The 23,478-nt window shown below is 31.8% G+C and overlaps 1 protein-coding gene across 14 annotated transcripts in view; it reads right to left on the reverse strand.

The window, feature by feature from the left end:
- LOC145652601 (M1-specific T cell receptor alpha chain-like) overlaps positions 1-23,478 on the reverse strand; it is a 54,085-nt gene that overhangs the window by 27,813 nt on the left and 2,794 nt on the right. Inside the window, exons 1-2 of one of the 14 annotated variants that reach the window (XM_081703449.1) lie at positions 6,961-7,090; positions 6,618-6,713 (exon numbers count right to left, since the gene is read on the reverse strand). The exons of 1 other annotated variant lie outside the window; for it this stretch is intronic. In XM_081703449.1, coding sequence (XP_081559575.1) covers positions 6,618-6,713; positions 6,961-7,075 — 211 coding nt within the window. In that variant the 5' untranslated portion in view covers positions 7,076-7,090. Of the gene's footprint in view, positions 1-238; positions 336-1,308; positions 1,427-2,623; positions 2,733-2,838; positions 2,861-4,433; positions 4,456-4,918; positions 5,059-6,617; positions 6,714-6,960; positions 7,091-10,792; positions 10,816-13,643; positions 13,666-15,698; positions 15,754-17,536; positions 17,592-18,497; positions 18,555-23,115; positions 23,201-23,478 lie in introns of those variants that run through there. 12 more of the 14 variants (XM_081703459.1, XM_081703468.1, XM_081703465.1 and 9 more) reach the window with 12 other exon arrangements.

Genomic DNA, 23,478 nt, shown 5'->3' on the forward strand with positions numbered 1-23,478 from the left:
TGGTTTGGATCCATTATATAAATTATTTTCTTTAGGATTAAAAAAGAGACACAGACTTTCAGATCTATACATCCACATTAAGGGTATTCTGCACATTTTTGGTAAATGAGCTTAATTATGGAGGTAACAGCACTGTAAAAGTAAACTACTGAAGCTTCCAGTGAAAATAGATAATAGCTCTACAAATTGAATTTTCATGTACAATTCATTTTACTATATATTTATATAATGAACTTACTTGTTTCAATGATCAACTTTGTGCCACTGCCAAAGATAATTTTAAGAGTTCCACTTCCAGCAGTCACACAGTACAAAACCATCAAATACAAACTATGTGAGAATGTGTATGCACACTATGTATGCATCCAATACCTTCTAGCACTGAAGACCTTGACAATATCTTCAAGCACTAGTCACTAATTATTACACTGAATAAAAGAGAACTCCTGTCTATCTGTAACACATCTTGTTCTTAACTAAATTGCTTTCACAATACTATACATATGAAAATGTAGGGTTTTTTTATATACTCAAAGCATATGTTTGGAACATTGACACTGACAAAATGATCCTACACAGTTAAAATTAAGGTTCTTTAGAAAATCCCACTGGCCATGGGATTCTAGAGGATCATAAGGTCCTCCAAAAACAAATTTTTCGAATTGTTTTAGTCACAGTTGAAAATATTACTTCAAGATGTATAGTGATAATATTGTGTGAAATGGCAAGCATAGGAAGATGGAAATGTAAAAACATCTATATAGTATCTATTTTATATTCATTTTGGAACACGTACCTGTCTCAACAATTAATTTAGTTCCAAAGCCAAAATTGATCACCCAGTTTCCTGTCGTCGTCAAACACTGTACTGACTCTAAGCAATAATTGAAAGTCCATGGAATAATCTGAGCTAGCATATTCAATTGCCTTTTGCTCAACAAATACCAAAAGACAACAATAAAGGCACTTTAAAGCGATGGTAAATTTAAATAAGGGATTTTGAAATATTAAATATGAAACATCTGAACCTGTAGAGAAACTACATGTACATGCACCAATAGTGGGCTTTGTTACTTTACCAAATATAAGTTTGTTTGCACCACTCACACAGTAGAAAGAGCTGTTTTTGTAGGCATAAAATAACCAGGAGAAAATAACATTATTTTTAAGTTGCTTTAACATATGATTTGGTTTATGCTATGCTCTTTATATCACAGAGTGGCAGTGGAACCTAAAAGGTACTATTTCTTTCCATAACAAATACAGTAAACAATAAATGTCAACTAGGTCAACAGAGGAAGAACTTACTGCTCTCAGTTATCAACGTTATGCTTGCGCCAAAGAAAATTTTGTTAATCCCACTTCCAGTATTCACACAGTATGACACTACACAATAAAAACCTACTGCCATGTATAGTATCAAAACACACAGATACAGAAATTTCCTCCAAATCACTTTACCAAAAGATTCTTTTGCAAGGTAATTTGATATTCTTAATATTTCAATTAGTATAGTATTTGAAGAACTGTTATTGAACTAACAGTTATTGAATTATTAAACTAGATTAGATTAGACTAGATTAGATTAGAACCACTAGTATTTAATAACATGAACAAAATATTCTTACTTGTTTCCACAATCACTTTGGTTCCAGATCCAAAATAGAATTTGTAGTTTCCAGAGGCATACACACAGTGTATTGTCCATGAACAACTCTCGTCTCACTGAACACTTTCCTAAATGCATTTAATGACTTTCAACTAATTAGTGGGACCCAAATATGGAATGTTTATGGATTAATTTTATGGATGAAGTTTAATAGATGACAGCTAAGAACATTTATTTTACATTTCTTCCCATGGACATGTATCTGACGAGGGAGAAGTGCTATAATTAAAATGAAAAGCAGTCATATGAAACACTACCTGGCATTATTGTGAGCTGGGTTCTTTTCCCAAAGATTAATTTCTGTGCTGTAGAGTCAGTCACACACAATTTTACAACTACACAAATTTATGTTAAATAGGAAAGTGCTTCCTTGCTGTAAATTCTCAGTGGAAATATATAAAATATTTACCACAAAACTCAATTAAAAGATCATTTGTATTATTGACTGGTCTCTGTGATATACTGTTGTTTAGAGTAGCTGCATAAGTTTTCAGGAATTAATGAATTTTCCTAATTTAAAATAACCTTACATAACTTTGCCTCTACTGAAATATCTGGGACACATTTGCAACAAAACCTCCAAGAACTTCAGATCTAACATTCTGTAAAATAATGAACTTACATATATATTGAATATTTTATAGAAAGTCTCTTTGTAAAAGGCTTTTTACAACATAAAATGGAAAGCTCTTGCAAACTTATCAACAGTTAGCAGTAACTTACTCGTCTCAACTGTCAGTTTTGTGCCTGTACCAAAGATGAGCTTGTTAAATCCTCCAGTAGTCACACATTATTAAACCATGTAACAAAATCTTTACACTAGGGATTAGCTTTGCTTGGTTTTGTTTGTCAATGTATTTGTTTACACATCATAGCAATCAAACTTACACAAAAAAAGGAAAGAATAGTTCAACTAGCTTCATGCCTTTAACTAAATCTCTGTGGAACACTTACTTGTTTCAATGATCAGTTTGGTTCCAGAGGCAAAAAATATTCTACCAGTTCCATCATTAGTCACACACTGTACTGTCCTCAAGCAAAAACACATGGACTACTTTAGACTAACGTATCTATTTAAACTTATTGACAATTTAAAATTCTATACATGTATTTAATTTGTTAACATCATTCATTTTACAAAAATTAAATGTGGAAAAGGTAAACCCTACCTGACATTACTGTGAGCTTTGTTCCTTTCCCAAATAGTACTTTATCTGCTCTACTAGTCACACACAGATACAACACAACACAAAAATATGGGCTCTGGCAATACAGCAGTATACATGATTTCCTAACATGAATCGTTAGCAATTATGTATGGAAAGACTAGCATTTAAAATTCTGTTAAGATACAATATGCAATGGCGCACTGTTTTTATTTTGCTGTCTTGTACCAGAGACTAAAATATTCTTTGTTTTTTTTTGGTTCGGTTCTGTTATATAAATTATTTTTTTTAATGTTTAAAGAAACAGGCATTCTATAAGCAATTCGAGCATGTTTTTTGTTTAATGTCCATTGGAGCTTAATGACCGTGGCTACAGTACTGTATGAAAAATTACTGAAGCTATCAAATCTTCCAGTAAAAACTGCTGAACAATTCTACCTCCACATTGCTCTGCAAATTGCATTTTCATGCACTATATATATATATATATATATATATATATATATATATATATATATATATATATATATATATATATATATATATATATGTGTATGTGTGTGTGTGTGTGTGTGTGTGTGTGTGTGTTTGTGTGTGTGTAATGATCTATTTATGTAATGAACTTACTTGTTTCAATGATCAACTTTGTGCCACTGCCAAAGATCATTTTACCTCCACTTCCAGCAGTCACACAGCACAAAAGCATCAAATAAAAACCTTCCACCTAAAGGGCCTAGTGATACATTATTATAATGAAAGGGCTAATTTATAGAACATCTTGTGCACCTAGACAAGTATCTCAAATAAAATCTGTTAACGTTATGTATGATTTGTTAAATTGTTACGAATGTATGGATCAAGAAAAAAAAAAACTCCAATTAATTTGGCCAAATTTGTTACACTTAGAAAGAGCTGCTGAAATTTCAGTAATGGTAAACATCTAAACATTTACACTTTTACCAGAGTAAATGACTGTAAAACTTACTTGTCTCAATGATCAACTTGATGCCCTTTCCAAAGATAACCTTTCCAGCATTCACACTATGTTAGACCATCCATCCAATATCTTCTAGCAATAAAGACCTTGGCAATATCTTCTAGTACTAGTCAACATACTTCTAGTGCCCAGTATATACAAATGTGTGTGGAGTACTAAAATAATTCTACAGCATTCTACAGAACACTGTAACAAATTATTATAATATAAGGTATTATTATTTCTGTCTTATTATTTGATTTGGTATAGTATTGTGAGATGTCTACTAGCACACAAAGAAACATTCTTACTTGTTTCCACAATCACTTTAGTTCCAGATCCAAAATAGATTTTCTGATTTCCAGAGGCATAACCACACTATATTGTCCATGAACAATAACTCTTTAGTCTAATTGAATAGTCACCAATTGACATATTATTTGAATTTTACCAATTTAATTAGACCCAAATGTGACAGATTAAAGATTAAAGTGTCTCATCTGAAGCGTAATATATGAGAACTGCTAGAATATTTTTTGTTTTATATTTCTTCTCATGGACATGTGTGTAATGAGGGAAAGGTGCTATTATAAAAATAAAAAGCAGTTATATGAAACACTACCTGACATTATTGTAAGCTGGGTTCCTTTCCCAAAGATTAATTTCTGTGCTACAGAGCCAGTCACACACAGTTTTACAACTACACAAAATCATGTTAAATAGGCAAGTGTTTCCTTGGTGTAAAGTTTCAATGGAAATATGTAAATCATTTACTAGTAAACACAGTTTAATGATCATTGTATTAATGACCAGTCTTACAGTTGACACAATAGCTCCCAATGCCATATAATCTACAATATATAACTTTGCATCTCTAAGTAAATATTTGGGACATATTTGCAGAACAATATACATTTTATACCCCAGCATTTTAGCATTTTATAGCCCAGCAAAATATCCATCAACTTCTGCTCTAACATTCTGTAGGTTGAACATTGACATATATTTAACTTATGATGTTAAATTCAGTTTCAAGGCAACTGCATTTTTGCCACAAATAATGCAAAGCTCTGGCAAACTAATCAACTAATAAAATTAGTAACTTACTCATCTCAACTGTCAGTTTTGTGCCTGTGCCAAAGATGATCTTGCTTAATCCTCCTCCGGCATTCACACATTATAAAACCATGTAACATAAACTTTACTAGAGATTAGCTTTGTTTGTGTCTATTTATTTGTTTATGTATTGTAGCAATCAAACCTAAACAAAAAGAAAATAATATTTGGATTAGTGTCATGCCTTTTACCAAATCTCTGTGGAACACTTACTTCTTTCAATAATCAGTTTGGTTCTAGAGGCAAAAAATATTCTACCAGTTCCAATGTTACTCACACGGTGTACTGTCCCAAATAAAAAGATATGGACTACTTTAATGTTTTGACTTAAACTTACTAATATTTATAATTTCAAATTATAAAAAATTTATCTAGTTTATGTCCTAAGCCATAATGAATTTGATCAAAGGAAAATTATAATATATAATGATAATCAATTTTTAAACGTTCAATGTTTCCATGTGAAAATGCCTGCTAGTAGTTTGAGGCACAGCATTAATGACACATCTGTTTAAAAATTTGTGAATTCATTAAATCTAGTTTTGTTTTACCAATATAAGCTTATTTACATTTTTGTACTGCTTGTATACTTGTATACACCCAATTTATGTCTCGTGTTGGTTTGTTAAGTACCTGAAACTCACATTTTTGGAACAATGATCAACAAAATTCTATTTTTTTCTAGTTGTTTTAGTCACGGTGGAAAACATGTATTTTGTAAAATGACAAACTTAGCAGGAAATGTTCAAACTTCTGTAGTATCTATTGTCTAATACTTTTGGAACACGTACCTGTCTCAACAATTAATTTAGTTCCAAAGCCAAAATAAATCATCCTGCCTCCTGTTGTTGTCATACACTGTACTGACCCTGAACCACAACAGTAAGAGTTCATGGAATATTCTAGGCTGCCTTATCTAATTACATTTTACTCAACAAACACAAAAAGACATTTTCAAGCCACAACAAATTAAATAAGAGATTTTTAAATATGAATTGCGAAACATCTGAACCTATAAAGACTCAATGTTTACTAAAATAACAATGATTCGGTCTTACTTTTACTTACTTGCACTGATAGTGAGCTTTGTTCCTTTACCAAATATAAGTTTGTTTGCATCAGTCACACAGTGGTAAAGGCTTTGCACATTACTCAGTGAAGTATTTCAGTACCAAATTTCTAGGTGAAGAATTCCCACACAGAGTTACTCAGTGAACTGCTTCTGTATCAAATTACCTAGTGAAGTTGTTCCAGTGCCAAATTTTGACAGAAAGATCAGAAAGATCTTTCTGTTGTTAACAGACCAAATGTGTTAAACGTGACCTGTTAGTGGAGTTCTGTCTTGCAGAATAAATTAGTTAAAATGGAGAAAATGTAAAAAACCTTTTAGTCCAGTGATGTCTTAACGAAAACCAATGAGGCATATTGTGGGGGAACAGAATCTAAATGTACAAGTAAATATAAATGATCTGTTTCTGTAGATATTAAATACCTGGGAGGAACTGTTGCAGTATATTTTTAGATTACTTTTTAAATTACTTTAACATATGAATAAATATCATTTCAGGTCTATGTTACACTCTTTATATCACAGAGTGGCAGTGGAACCTAAGAAGTACTATTTTTTTCCCACAAAAAATATCAATAAAAAACAATCAATATCAGCTAAGTCAACAGAGGAAAAACTTACTGGTCTCAGTTATCAACTTTGTGCCTGCACCAAAGAAAATCTTGTTACTTCCACTTCCAGTAAACACACAGTATGAGGCTATGCAACAAAAACCTTCTGCCAAAAAAAAACAATTCACGTATTATTTTTCCGATGTTTTTCTGTCTTGTATAATACCGAAAAAGTTGAGAAAGAACCTACAGAAATTTCCTCCAAGTCACTATAACAGAAGATTATTTTTTAAGGTAACATTATATTATTCTTAATATTTCAACTAGTATAGCATTTGTAGAACTGTTATTGTTAGATTATATTAGATTATCAGAACTACTAGTATTTACTAGCACAGAAGAAACATTCTTACTTGTTCCCACAGTCACTTTGGTTCCAGAGCCAAAATAAATTTTGTAGTTTCCAGCATACACACACTGTTTTGTCCATGTACAATAATTTCCTTTCCTCTTTTTGAATGCTGTCATAAACGACACTAAATCATATCAAATAGGCAAGTGCTTCGTTTGTGTGAATTCTCAGTGGACTTGATTAAAAGATGATTTGTATTATTGACTGGTCTTTGTGATCTAGTAATGTTTAGACTAGCTTCATAAATCTTTAGGAACAAATGAATTCCCCTAATTCCAAATAGCTCCAAATAACCTCCAAATAACACCACTGAAATATCTGGGACATATTTGTAGATAAAAGAAAGTGGTTTGATAGTGATTATGCCATAGTAAAATATCCATCAGCTTCTGCCCTAATATTGTGTATGTCAAATAATGTGCTTATATATATATATATATATATATTGCATATTGTAGACAGGCTTTTTACAACAAATAATGCAAAGCTTATGTAAACCAATCAACAGTTAATATTAATAACTTACTCGTCTCAACTGACAGTTTTGTGCCTGTGCCAAAGATGATCTTCTTTAATCCTCCAGCATTCACACATTATAAAATCATGCACCAAAAACTTACTAGAGATTCATTTTGTTTGGTTTTGTGTTTGTCTATTTGTTTTCTTGTGTATCATTGCCATCAAACTTAGACAAAAAGAAAATAATAGTTTGATTAACTTCATGCCTTTTACCAAATCTCTGTGGAACACTTACTTCTTTCAATGATCAGTTTGGTTGCAGAGGCAAAAAATATTCTACCAGCTCCAATGTTACTCACACAGTGTACTGTCCTCAAGCAAAAACATATGGACTACTTTTTGACTAATGTATCTATTTAGACTTATTGATATTAACAATTTCAAATTATATAAATGTATTTAGTTTACATTCTAAACCATAATTAATTTGATCAAAGGAAAATTAGAAACAATAATTGTAGTCTGTTTTTAAATGTTTGGGGTTTGTCCCTAAAAATGCCTACCAGTAGTCTGCTGTAATGACACATCTATTTAAAAATCTGTGAGCCAATTCATTAAGGATACTTTTGTTTTACCAAGAGTAAGCTTGTTTACAATTGTATATTGTTGTATACACCCAAAGACATTCTAAAAAGCTCTGAATTAAAAAAAACAAAATGCCAATCTACATGTTCATCTTAAATATGATCTAGAACCTGACTATGTCTAATATGTCATGAAGGTTATTTAGTATTCAAACTCAAAATGAACACATCAGCTGATATTTTAGGAGTGAACCATTTCAAGGTAGGTCCTCTGTATTTTCATCATTCTTTTTAAAAAATGAAATATCGAAAAGATAAACACTACCTGAAATTACCATGAGCTTCGTCCCTTTCCCAAAAAGTACTGCTGTATTAGCCACACACAGTTACAAGACCACACAGAAATATGGCCTCTGCCAGTAGAGCAGTGTACATGATTTCCTAACATCATTTTTTAGAAATCATGTATATAATGACTAGCATTTAAAATGCAGTTAATCAGTGATATGCAGCAGTGTCCTGTTTTTATCTTGCTGTCCTGTAATAGAGACTAAAATATTCTTTGGCTCCTTGGTTTTGTTTTTTTATATAAATTAGCTTTCTTAAACAACCACATCACTAAGGGCATTCTGCATGCCATTCAAGCCCTTTTTTTAAAATGTCCATTGAAGCTTAATGAACGAGGTAGAAGCATTGTAAAAGTAAACTACTCAAGCTAGTTTCCAGTAAAAACTGATGAAAAATTCTACCTCCAGATAGCACTGCAAATTTAATTTTCAGGTACAATCCATTGCACTGTATGTTTATATAATAAACTTACTTGTTTCAATGATCAGGTTTGTGCCAGTGCCAAAGATAATTTTATAAGATCCACTTCCAGCAGTCACACAGCACAAAAGCATCAAATAAAAACCTTCCACCTAAAGGGCCTAGTGATACATTATTATAATGAAAGTGCTCATTTATATAACATCTTGTGCACAAGTACACAAGTATCTCGGATAAAATCTGTTAACATATATATATATATATATATATATATATATATATATATATATATATATGTTTTGTTAAACTGTTATGAGTGTATGGATCAAGAAATAAATCTGCCTGCACTTTTCATATGCCGTGACATTATATTAAATGATCTTTGTTCTTTTGGATTAATCAACCAATGTAATCAATGTAAAAAAAATCAATGTAATTTTGCAAAATTAGTAACACTTAGAAAGAGTTTCTGAAAAATAAGTAGTAGTAAACATTTAAACATTTAGACTTTTACCAGAGTAAATGATTGTAAAACTTAGTTGTCTCAGTGATCAACTTGATTCCCTTTCCAAAGATAATCTTTCCAGCATTATATATTTCCAGCACTATATATTCACACTATATATCCATCCAATACCTTCTAGCACTACAGACCTTGGCAATATCTTTTAGCTTTATTCACTTATTATTACACTGAATGAAAGAGAACACCTGTTTATCTGTAGCACATCTAGCTCTTAACTAAAGTGCTTTCACCATGCCATACATATGACCGTGTTGGTTTTTTTATATAGCCAAAATACACATTTTTTGTAACTCTGAAAAACATTGACAAAATAATCCTACACAGTTAACATTAAGGTTCTTTAGGAAATCCAACTGGCCATGGGATTCTGGAGGACTCTAAAGTCTTGGAATTCATGTTCCTCCATTCTTTTTTCTAGTTGTTTTAGTCACAGTTGAAAACATGCATCTTGTAAAATCTTAGTAAGCTGGAAAGGTTAAAAGCTCTATGTAATATCCACTTTCTAACCCATCTGGAACACATACCTCTCTCACCAATTAATTTAGTTCCAAAGCCAAAATAGATCATCCTGTTTCCTGTCGTAGTAACACAGGTACTGACCCTGAGTAATAAATGCAAAATTTAATTGAATAATCTAGGTTGCCATATTTAATTACATTTACAGAAAAATAAAGTACTATAGGTATTTTCAAGCTATAAGAAATGTAAATATGGGATTTTTAAATATGAAATATGAAACATCTTAACCTGTACAGACACAACATTCACTAAAATAATAATAATCAATGTACTTTTACTTACTTGCACTGATAGTGAGCTTTGTTCCTTTACCAAATATAAGTGTGTATGTACCAGTCACACATTGGTAAGAGCTTTGCACATTACTCAGTGAAGTGTTCCAGTACCAAATTTTTAACAGAAAATCAGACTGACTATCAAGACTATCATATCTGCCTTATGATACTTTTTTTGCAATACTGTATTTTAGCAAAGCAACCTGTGCAACTGCACAGTTATTTTAAATATTTGGGGTTTTTTATGTTGTTACAAAAGAAGATTTTGAATTTAGTGACATCTCTGCTTTGCATAACTCACAGGTCTATTTAAATCAATAAATAAAAACATTGAGATGATTCTACTCTTACTTACTTGCATTAGCAATGACCTTTATCTCTTTACCAAACAAGAGCTTGTCTGTGTTAGTCACACAGTGATACAAGCTTTGACAACTATACGTCCAGGCATTTCATGCACACTTTGCATATTATAGTGTGTATTTTAATGTAATAGTGTATATTGTTAGAAATTGTGTACTTTACTCATATGATGAGCTTAAGTGATTCTAAATGAGAACTATGGCCTATGAATACTGGGAACTTTCCTTCGTATTAATTTCATTACTCATGCAGTTTTTATGTTTATCTTAATATGGATATTTTAGCATCACTGTTAAAGGATGTGCTTTTTTGAAAATTATATATAAAATTAAACATTACCTGACATAATAGTGAGTTTTGTTCCTTTTCCAAATAACAACTTCCATCCTCCTGAATCAGTCACACACAGTTTGACAGACACACAAAAACTTGTGTGCTGCTTACACTGAGCAAAATGACCTTCCAGTTGTAAGAATTTTCATGTCTCAAAGAAATTATAAATGGATAAGTTCATTGCCAGTGTCAGATTTCACACCTGTATCTGTTCCTCTGAATCTTTTGAAATCAAGAGACATTTGTACATTTTTTAACAATAAAGGAATAATATTTGTAATATATTATTTAACAATATTTGTTTTCCATGTAAATGTAAACTATTTCTGTCTAGCAAAATAAATTTGTTAAAATGTGCAAAGCCTGAAGAAAGACCCTTTTAGTCAAGTGATGTCTTAACCACTAACGAGTTATTTTGTCTGGGAGGAATTATTCAGCGGATTTTGTTTAACATTATCTGCACAGCACGTTTAAACCAATCACAACTTTAAATATCATTAAGCAGAAAGGCCTATAGTACTCTCTGTATATCACATAGCATTACATTGCACAGTATATATAATTAAACAACAATAAATGTGAGCTCAACATAGGAAGAACTTACTGGTCTCAGTTATCAGCCTTATGCCAGTGCCAAATAAAATCTTGTTCACACCACTTCCACTAGTCACACAGCACGACACTACGCAACAAAAAACCTACTAGCCCAAAAGTCAATTCTCATATTATTTTTGCATTATGTGTTTTTCTGTCATGTGTAGTACTGGGTACATACATAAGTGTGTAGAGTACTAAAATAATTCTGCAACTTTCTATGGAACACTGTAACAAATTATTATACTATAAGGTATTATTATATTTGTCTTATTATTTGATTTGGTATAGTATTGTGAGATGTCTACTAGCACACAAAGAAACTGTCTTACTTGTTTCCACAATCACTTTGGTTCCAGAGCCAAAATAGATTTTCTGGTTTCCAGAGGAATACACACACTGTATTGTCCATGAACAATAACTCTTTAGTCTAACTGAATACTGTCATCAATTGACATTATTTGAACTTCACCAATTTAATTGGACCTATATATATATATATATATATATATATATATATATATATATATATATATATATATATATATATTGTAGACAGACTAAAGCTTCATCTGAAGTGTAATATATGAAAACTGCTAAAATATTTTTACTTTTACATTTCTTCCCATGGACATGTGTGTGACGAGGGAAAAGTGCTATTATGAAAATGAAAAGCAGTCATATGAAACATTACCTGCCATTATTGTGAGCTGTGTTCCTTTCCCAAAGATTAATTTCTGTGCTGCAAAGCTAGTCACACACTTTTACAACTACTCAGAATCATGTTAAATAGGCAAGTGCTTCCTTGGTATAGTGTTAATGAAAATATGTAAAACATTCACTACTAAACAGTTTAATGATCTTTGTATTAATGACTGGTCTTTGTGATCTAGTCTGGTGTTGCATTTGACAGTGTAATTCTCAATTCAGAATAATCTACAATAGATAACTTTATGTCTAAGAAAATGTCTGGGACACAGACAGAGCAATAAACAAAATTGGTTTGGGAGAATTTTATGCCCTACCAAATATCCATCAACCTCTGCCCTAACAATCTGTAGGTTAAACACTGCCATATATTTCACATATACATCCTGTTAAATATCATTTCAGGGCAATTGTATTTTTACCACTAATAATGCAGTTAATATAGTAACTTACTTGTCTCAACTGTCAGTGTTGTGCCTGTGCCAAAGATGATCTTGTTTAATGCTCCAGTAGTTACACATTATAAAACCATGTAACAAAAACTTTACACTTTAAAAACTTTGTTTGGTGTTGTGTTAGTCTATCAGTTTGTTTATGTATCATAGGAATCAAACCTAGACAAAAGGAAAATAATAATCTCAAATACCTTTGTGTCTTACCAAATTTTTGTGGAAGACTTACTTCTTTCAATGATCAGTTTGGTTCCAGAGCCAAAAAATATTTTACTGACTTCAACATTAGTCACACACTAGACAGTCCTCAAGCAAAAACATATCGACTACTTTAGACTAATGTCTAAATTAAATTTATTGACATTAACAATTTTAAATTATATAATTGTATTTAGATTACATCCTAAGTCATAGCTAATTTAACAATTATAATATATAATTAGAATCTACTTAATCTATTTTTGATCTATTCTATATTTCTAAATTAAATTCTTCAATGTTTGCCCCAAAAAATGCCTGCTGGTAGTCTGAGTCCCTGCACTACTCAAATGTTTGTTTAAAGATTTGGAAGCCAATTCATTAAAAATACATTTGCTTTACCAAGTATAAGCTCGTTTACATTTGTATACTGCTTGTATACAGCCAAAACATTCTTAAAATAAGATTTTAATATTCTAAAATTTTATGTTCCATGTTGGTTTGGAATCTATCTGAAACAGATTTCTTGGAACAATGACAAAGACAAGTATGAAAGTTAAGAATATATAGAACCTTGTAGATTATATATTGTTACTTCTCCAAGAATAAGCTTCTCTGTGGCTGTCATACAGTGTTTGGAGTACATATACCACAAAGCATATATATATAGAGAACTGTAATGGTAATCTAATAGCGTTTATTTAATAGTAATCTATTTTATCAATGTGACCTATGAACTGACCATTTTTCATTGTTAATAACAATATCACAGTTTATCTACAAACAGTAGACTTCAAACTAGAAATTAACAATTGGCACATATTTTAGGAGGTAAGCATTTTAAGGTCCTGTATATTATCATCATTCTTTTTACAAAAATTAAATGTAGAAAAGATAAACCCTACCTGACATTACTGTGAGCCTTGTTCCTTTTCCAAATAGTACTTTCTGTGTATTAGTCACACACAGATACAACACAACACAAAAATATGTTCTCTGCGAATAGAGCAGTATACATGATTTCCTAACATGATTTGTTAGAAATTAAGAAAATAATGACTAGAATTTAAACTGCTGTTATGCAGTGATATGCAGTGGGGCCCTGTTTTTATCTTGCTGTCTTGTAATAGGGACTAAAATATTATTTGTTTTTTGGTTTGGTTCCATTATATAGATTCCTTCTTTCAGATCTATACATCCACATCATTAAGGGCTTTCTGCAAGCCATTCAAGCACATTTTTTGTTAACTGTCCATTGGACCTTAATTATGGCGGTAGCAATACTGTAAAAGTAAATTATGCAAGCTATCACAATTTCCAGTAAAATCTGATTTAAAAAAATTCTAACTCCACATGCTCTACAAATTTTAAAGTAGAATTCATTGCATTTTACATTCATGTAATGAACTTACTTGTCTCAATGATCAGCTTTGTGCCACTGCCAAAGATAATTCTGTAATCTCCACTTCCAGTAGTCACACAGCACAAAACCACCAAATAAAAACCTTCCACCTAAAGGGCCTAGCAGTACATTAATGTGCTAATGAAAGCCCTCATTTATATAAAATTTCATGCATCTACAAGTATCATGGATAAAATCTGGTAAGGGGAAACATATATTTGTTAAACTTGTCACATTGCCAGTATTGTACAGTAGAACTATTTATATTAGGACAAACCTGCATATTAATAAAAATGTTTAGATCAGTGCAACATTACATTGTTGTAGAACACTTTCTTTTTTCTTCTTTTATTTTAGATTTTAACTTACTTTTCTGAACAACCAGTTTGGTTCCAGAGGCAAAGTGTATTCTCTGGACTCCAGTGTCTGTCACACACTGTTCTGTCCCTGAGCAAGAAATCTTTTCTCATGTGATACTCTGCACTGTACTTCACTGAACTTACTTTATTCATAAAGTGTATAAGAAGAAATACAAACTGTAGTTGTATCGCAAATGTACTGAATGTAGAAAATATTGAGGTGCCACTAGGATAACCAATAAACAATTACATAATTCTTTAAATACTTCTTCAAATGTCATTTAATTTTTTAACTTTCTTTAAAAAATAAATATAGAAAAAGTAGACTCTACCTGATATGACTATAAGCTTTGTTCCTTTCCCAAATATTAGCTTCTGTCCTGAGTTAGTCACACACTATTATCCAGCCACACAAAAACACATTTACTGCTGCCACAAAGATGTACTGTAATTTCCTTTGAAATTCACCTCATTTTTAATTTTTGCAAAAGCCTAGCCCAGCTCTCCAAAATTTGACATTATGGCACAATACTGTCTTTGGTTTTCATAAATCTTGCTAATCTTGAATAAGGCGTAATTACACTACAGTAATTGCAGTACAATAATGAAACCCCTGAAATTACATTCTTAATTTACAAGCGTTACATTTTATAGAATTAACTTACTTGTATCAATTATCAGTTCGATGCCTGAGCCAAAGAGAATCTTATATCCACTTCCCTTAGTCACACATTATTAGACAATGCACCAAAATCCCTGTAGCACAAGAGCTGAGCCTAGTAATGCACTGTTGCAAAGTAAATGGTATAAAAGTTGAGAGATTTTCCATTTAAGATTTGAATCATATTTATGAAAACCATAATTGGAAGTTGACAAATGTCAGATGTTATTACACAATGTTATTCATTTCTCATAAGATAGTACTGTATGTTGACAAATTAATATTTGGCATTCTGACTGTCTTATCAGCACACAAAGAAATGTTTTCCCACTTCACTAGTATGGTTTCTATTTTCTCTGTAGAGAACTGAATTCATATGACCAGTAACTTTGGCTGAAGTAAAATTACATACTGTCCAGTTAACATACTGTCCAGTATTGTACTGTGAAATATAGAGTGGATCTGTATTAGCAGTAGCAATCCAAGGTTGGATGTACTGTAAATCAGATTATCAATATAAATTGTTATCATGTCCTACCTGAGTTTACTTGAAGTTTTGTGCCTTTTCCAAATATCATTTTATATCCTCCCCCACTCCCAGTCACACAGCAGTAAATGGCTTGGCAAATACATTCTGGTTGTCTGTTCGCAACCATGCAGTATAAATGCAGTCACAAAGGCTCAGCTGATACTTCTAATTCAGTCAGATATATGAATATATATGAATATCCTATTTGTACAATGACATATTTCCTACCTACTAACATATCCTCTAAAGAGAATTAATTATTGTTGCCTCTTAATAACTAACATTTCATAATGATTCAGTTAAGCACCCTATTGTTGCTGCTACTAGTTTTTGAATTTTTGAAAGGCTTCTGCTGAAAACATTTTCAAGTTGTTGTAAAGAACTGTGCGAGCGCAAGACTAAATAGGTTTCCTGAGTGTTATTAATAGTGGACCTTCTGTGTTCTTATAACACAACTTAATAATATGTTCCATATAATTAATCCCAGATTGTATTATCAGTTAATGACCCAAATAAGAACTGTGAGAATGTACCTTTCATGGTTAGAATATATAACACCTTAAGATGTGTATATAGGCTATACATTTGAATCAAGAAACCTTGACTGATATCTATGAAAAGCTTCTTTTAAATACTAAACATCACTAATGTACAAGTGTCTTTTATATTTAACATAGACTGATCATTCATTGTAAAACATCAAGAATTTGTTTTCATAGTGATTCTCATACTTGTATGTATATAAACCATACTATTCTTATAGTGAAAACGATGCCACAATACATCATTGTGAACTTGTGGACTAGTGGAAAGAATATGTGAAGAATAATACATTATACTTACTGGAATTGATTATTAATTTTATGCCTGAACCAAAGATCAATTTTCCATATCCACTGCCAGTATTCACACACTGTGAAACTTCATACCAGTAACTCTGCTGTGTAAACTAACTAGCCATGTCTACTCCAGAACAATAGATCTCTAAGATTACAGTTTTATTAAATGTACCTACTAAAATGATCGTTGTTTAAAATAATAAATAATTGCTCTCTCACGCACTGTAATATCATTTGTAGTTTTTGGTGTAACTGGCACCAGACCACAGTCTTAAGCTAATTACAGTGTGTGTACCTTGGAATTTATGTCACATGCATATATTTATGGATTATATATTATGCACTAAGAACAACAATAGTGATATAGGACATAAACCACTCTACAGGATAGGCAGATATAATGATAACATGATTTTTAAAACTGGCACTCATTTATTCTAATAGAGATTTTTAGAGAATTTTATATTAAATTTGATTTCAGCTGAAACAATGTAACTTTTGTAAAGACATACTTAGAATCATTCTAGTAGTGCCATTTTAAGAAAACACAGGAAAATCTCTGCCTTTTTATGAAAATAATTAAAAGTTTAACTCACTTTTTTCAATAAATAGCTTGGTTCCATGGCCAAACACCAGTTTAGTATTGCCAAATGTCACACAATTTCACACACCACTACATTAACAGCTCCTCACTCACCTATTCAAATTAATGGCCTATCCATGTATCCAGAATCATTTTAAAGACTGAGTCTATTGTCTCAGTAATCATAGAGCAAGAACCACTGTAGAGATATAGAGCAAGAACAGAATAGTGATCTAGAACAAGAACCACAGTAGTGATCTGGAACAAGAACCACATTGGAGATATAAAAAAAGAACCACAGTAGTGATCTAGAACAAGAACCACATTGGAGATATAAAAAAAGAACCACAGTAGTGATCTAGAACAAGAACCACAGTAGTGATCTAGAACAAGAACCACAGTGGTGCTATAGAACGAGCTCTTACTTGACTCCACCAGCAGCCTGGTTCCTTTGCCTAATATCATTTTCCCTCCATAGTCAGACACACACTGTTACCCTGCATAACATTTAAACTATGGCGTCCTGTGGCAATGGTAGTATCACTGATGTACAAACAGTACTATGAACCAAGCAGGTAACAAAAAAGCAGTCTTTAAAATGTTATCATTTGTATCATGCTTAACGGCAACATTAATAGGCATTATGATGAATAGAACACTAGCCTGATTCCACAGTGAGTTGTGTTCCATCACCAAAGATAAGCCTGAATCCCCCAGCATTCATACATACTTTAAGACTAAGTCAAACAGTCCGTGCATGCAGAACATATGCAGAATAGTCATAGAGCACTGAGAATTATCTAGCATTATGTAGCATTACAGATTTTTTAGCTCCATCTGTTTTATATGCTATACTTTTAAATAGAAACAAAGACAAGTATCGCCTCCTCTGTTGTCATTAAACTAGTCAATAAAGACCAAAGTGATCCTTACTTTGGTCCACGAAAAGCCTCGTGCCTCTCCCAAATGTAATCTTTGAGCCAGCATCATTCACACCATCACACAGGCCCATCAACAAACCTCACTGCAACCAGGATAAGCAATCTTATTCTTGTATTGTTTAGGTTTTTCCAGAACGTGCAATGACCTGAGCAAATGTTTATGTATGTGCCTATTCCCTAAAAATAATAGTTTTCTTATATATATTTAGCATTACACATGCATTAATGAATTAAATTTATACATTCATATTCATGTAAAAGTAGAATCAATATGTAGTACTACACCTTTGGGAACCTAAATAAGATTAATTTACATATAACATTAAAAAAATTAATTGCACAGTGACTTCAGGAAAAGAAGTGGATAGAAATGTCAGTTGATATAGCCTTGTTACTGTCTTATTAGCCAGTGACAATAGTTGAATTAATGTCACCGATTACTTACTTGAAATAATGGTAAGCATTGTTCCTTTAGCGAAGATTAGTTTTGTTTGGCTACCATCATCCACACAGTAGAATGTGCCACTTCAATAATTTCCCACACACAATTAAGAACCTAAGGTACATTTTTAAGAACTATGATTTGTTCTGAATGATTAACAATTGGCTGGTGTCTGTTTTTTTAACATCTTTCTAATTTTAATTTGTTCAAATGTTGGTACAATAACACTCACACCAACTCACTTTAAAACATCAAGCCACTTCTTCATTTGCCTTTATGCTTTTTAAACTGATTTTAAACTAGAAAAAAGCAGCACATCATCTTTTTTACATTACACGTGAATTTACAGAACTCTAAAAAAGGGGCTTGAAGGACAAACTGACGTCACTGTCTAAACAGTAATGCAGTTAAGTCACAATGTGTGTCCCTCAGAAAGAAATGACTGAAAAACATTCAACTACAACAATGTATTTATTGTTAAATATAAATTTGAATGCATCAGACAGTGTCTAATGGTCTGATGGTCCTTGTGTAAAAGACACTTAGATTTAGGCAATTTACTTACCAGTGTCAACAAGGAGTTTGGAGCCTATTCCAAAAATGACCCTGTCAACTCCTTGAGTCACACAAAGGTGCACACCACACCAAATACTCCAGCGCCAACTGAACTACATCAGTACTACAGACCGTTTACAATGTGAGTTGTCTTCACTCAAATACCATGTTTAGAAAATGTTCAAATTAATCTTCTGTTTTTCCACTCTGACCTGTTATGTAAAATGGTGACATAAAACATGTAGAAGTTGTTGATAAAATAAAATTTCCAGTGAGAGGCATATCAAAGTCATGCTTTCATAACTTTAGACTAAGATTTGCAAAAATGTATTTTTTTAACCTATGAGCACACTTTTGTTCATATTTTAATAGTGATGGTATGTTATAGGGCTTGACTTACTTGTATGGATAAAAAGATTAGTTCCTTGACCAAAAATAATATTTCCAACACTGTCAGTAGTCACACGGTATAAAAGACCCCTACATTAACTACAAAACCACCCGTAGCAAATGTTATTAAATATGTATTATGTATGTATACTACAGTTACTCCCTAGGACCATCTTATATATATATATATATATATATATATATATATATATATATATATATATATATATATATTCTTAGATTGGATTAGGTTACTAGGTGGATGGACACCTAGTAACCTAATCCAATCTAATAATCTAATAAGGCAGTGTTGATTGAGAAAGACAGAACAGATAGATATAATAAATGCAGACTTTCATTTATTCTAAAACTAATTTGTAGAATTTTATATTGAATTTGATTTCATTTGAAAAAACGTAACAACCATATGCATATTTATAATCTCTCAACAATAGGTCCCATTAGCTATTATTTATGAAGACATAGGAAAACCTCTGCCTTGTTGTAAAAATAAAGGTTTAACTCACTTTTTTCAATAAACAGCTTGGTTCCATGGCCAAACATCAGTTTATCACTGCTATATGTCACACAGTTTCACACACCATTACATTAACAACATCTCCTCACTCATCTATCCAAGTTCATGTATTACACATGTATCCAAATTATTTTTAAAGACTGATTTGCTAAATGCATTATTTGGTATTTTATCCAGCACAAAACATATGTAGCAAATCGCACTGTCACAGTACAATGTAGAACAGACTAAGTCTAAAACAATGAACAATTTTCTAATGACCTATCCCTTAATCTGTATTTACCTGTGTTGTTTTAACGAGATTTAAAACTTACTGGATTCCACTTTCAGCTTGGTAGCTTTGCCAAATATGATCTTGTTCCTATCTGCAGCCTTCACACTGCAGTACACTCCTTATCAAATATAACTCACCAAAACGGACCATCAACAACAATCTCTGTTACTAATCATCTCTATATATCCTGATTTACTTTTTCATCTAATACCACTTACTTGTTTCCTGTTTTCCTGTAATGTATTTCTTCAAAAATTAGCATATAAATTCATGATAAAAATGAAATAAAGTATCACCTGCTTCAACAGTGAGTTGACTTCCTTTACCAAAAAGAATGCTGTCCCTGTCATTATACATACAATACATTCCTCCCAAACACAAACTGTTGTGCTCTATTCTCCAGAGGTTTTACACATATTTGACATTTGTATATGGATTCTTCTCATAAATACAGCCCAGTGTTAGTGTTCCACTAAATGCACACCAGTATTGGACTTTGTAAAATAAATACACACAGTATCAGAAAGATAGTTAGTATTTTACTTTCTTTCTTCTGCATTAAACCTGCTCAAACTGAATACATTTCACTAGGATGCTGCATTTTTGTTAGGTATTTTTACAATTAGCTTTGTTGTTTTTTATGTAAGTAAAATGTTAAAAGTCAACTTACGGGTCTCCACTATTAGTTTAATTCCAGTCCCAAATATAATCCTCCTGACTGCCCCAGTATTCACACAGATGTTTGGTCCAGACCAAAAACTACCACTCACTGTTTTACTACTACGTTACCATGTATCAAGGTTTTTAGTTTCAAGACAAAAAAAAAAAATCTGTTTTCATTCCCATTAGTTTTATAACTCTAGATGGTCATGTGTTAATATAAAGTTAAAATCCTTGCACACAAACAAGACTTTGCAGGTCTTTGCAAAGCAGTATATGCATGACTGATAGTAATGTATCATCTCACAACAGCTCTTAAACATTATTCAGAATCAGATAGTTCTAAACTTTAAGGCAAACTCAAACCTAAAATACTGATTCAAGAGCAGATTTTTATAAAGTGTAAGGAATATTTAAGCCTGAAAAGCTTAAGGAACTTACGTGAGCCCACAACCAGCTCAGTTCCATTTCCAAAAATGATCTTGTCATTCCCTCTATTCACACAAAGATACATGCCACAACAAAATGTACTCTGACTCTATCCATCCTGCCTGTCTAATAAGAATGAGTTAGAATAGACAAAACATAAATATATTGTGTCAAGGGACTATAAGTGAATCGGCTATTATTTATTCCAATATTGATTTGTTGAATTTGATACTGAATTTATTTAATTTAATCTAAAACAATGCAACCTGAGTAAATGCATATTTAAAATATCAGTGTAAGGTCTTGTCAGCCATTCCTAAACTCCCAAGGAGTAAATTATGTATTATATGACATCACTGCCTTTTTATAAAGACATGTGGGGACATGTATGCCTTATTATTAAAAGATAAAAGTTTCAACTCACTTTTTTCAATAAACAGCTTGGTTCCATGGCCAAACACGAGTTTATCATTGCTAAATGTCACACAGTTCCACACACCACTACATTAACCACATCTCCTCATCCATCTATCCAAATTAATGGACTATACATGTTTGCAAATTAATCTTTAAGATTTTTTGAGTCTGTTGCTAAATGCATGATTTGGTATTTTATCCATTACAAATGTATGTACTTACAGCAAATGTCAATCTAACAGTACAATGTAGAACAGACCAGGTCTAAAACAACTAACATAATGTTTAATGATCTACCTCTTAATCTTTATTTACCTGTGTTATGTTTCAATGACATTTAAAACTTACTGGATTCCACTTTCAGTCTGGTAGCTTTGCCAAATATGATCTTGTTCCTATCTGCAGCATTCACACTGCAGTACACTCCTTATCAAATATAACTCACCAAAACGGACCATCAACAACAATCTCTGTTACTAATCATCTCTATATATCCTGATTTACTTTTTCATTTAATACCACATACTTCTATTTGATAATGCATTTGAAACTTTATGAGAGTCGATAACTTTATGATAGTCTGCTAATAATTTGTTTCAGAAATTACAAGAAATGTCTTACTTGTTTCCTGTTTTCCTATAATGTATTCCTACAAAAATCAGCATACAAATGCATCATGATAACAATTAAATAAAGTGTCACCTGTTTCAACAGTGAGCTGAGTTCCTTTGCCAAAAATTATTCTTTTGTCACCAGTGTTCACACATTATCTTCCTCCCCAACACAAACTATTGTGCTCTATTCTCCAGAGGTTTTACACATATTTGACATTTTATATGAATTTCTCTCATAAACACAGCCATAAATACAGTGTTAATGTTCCTGGAATTGGTATGAAATATATACACACAATATCAGAAGGATATTTATTGTTTTGCTTTCTTATTTCTACCATAAACTTGCTCAAACCGAATACATTTAATTAAGATGCTCAATTGTTTTTTTTTCTTCTTTTTTTACAATTAGGTTTGTTGTTCACTGTGTAAATAAAATATTAAAATGTTAACTTACGGTTTTCCACTATTAGTTTAATGCCAGTTCCAAATATAATCCTCCTGCTTACTCCAGTATTCACAGAGAGGTTTGGTCCAGACCAAAAACTACCACTCACTGTTTTCCTACATTAACATGTATCAAGGTTTTGAGTTCCAAGACAAAAAATAAGTTTTCATTCCCACTGGTTTTCTAACTCTAAATGGTTGTGTAATATTATAAAGTTAAAAGCTTTTCACACAAACAGGACTTAGGTTTTTGCAAAACACTGTGTGCGTTATAATAACAGTGAAATAAAGTGTCACCTGGTTCAACAATGAGCTGAGTTCTTTTTCCAAAAAGAATCCTGTCGTCAATAGAATTCACACAATACATTCTTCCTCAGCACAAACCTGTTGTGCTCTATTCTCCAGAGGTTTTACACATATTTAACATATTTATATGAATTTTTCTCATAAATACAGTCATGTTACTGTTCCACCAAATGCACACCAGTGGTTGAATTTGTATGATAAATACACACAATATCAGATGGACAGTACACTACTTTTTAGACCTGTATGATGAATGCCATAAATTAATGCATGCACTTATAATTTTGAAGCTTTAAGCATAACAGAAGGATGGATTGTACTTTCTTTTTACTTCAACAAACCAAATAAATTTCA

This window comes from Electrophorus electricus, chromosome 20, assembly GCF_041902795.1.
Source record: "Electrophorus electricus isolate QZ-2024a chromosome 20, ASM4190279v1, whole genome shotgun sequence".
NCBI classification, from domain to species: Eukaryota; Metazoa; Chordata; class Actinopteri; order Gymnotiformes; family Gymnotidae; genus Electrophorus; species Electrophorus electricus.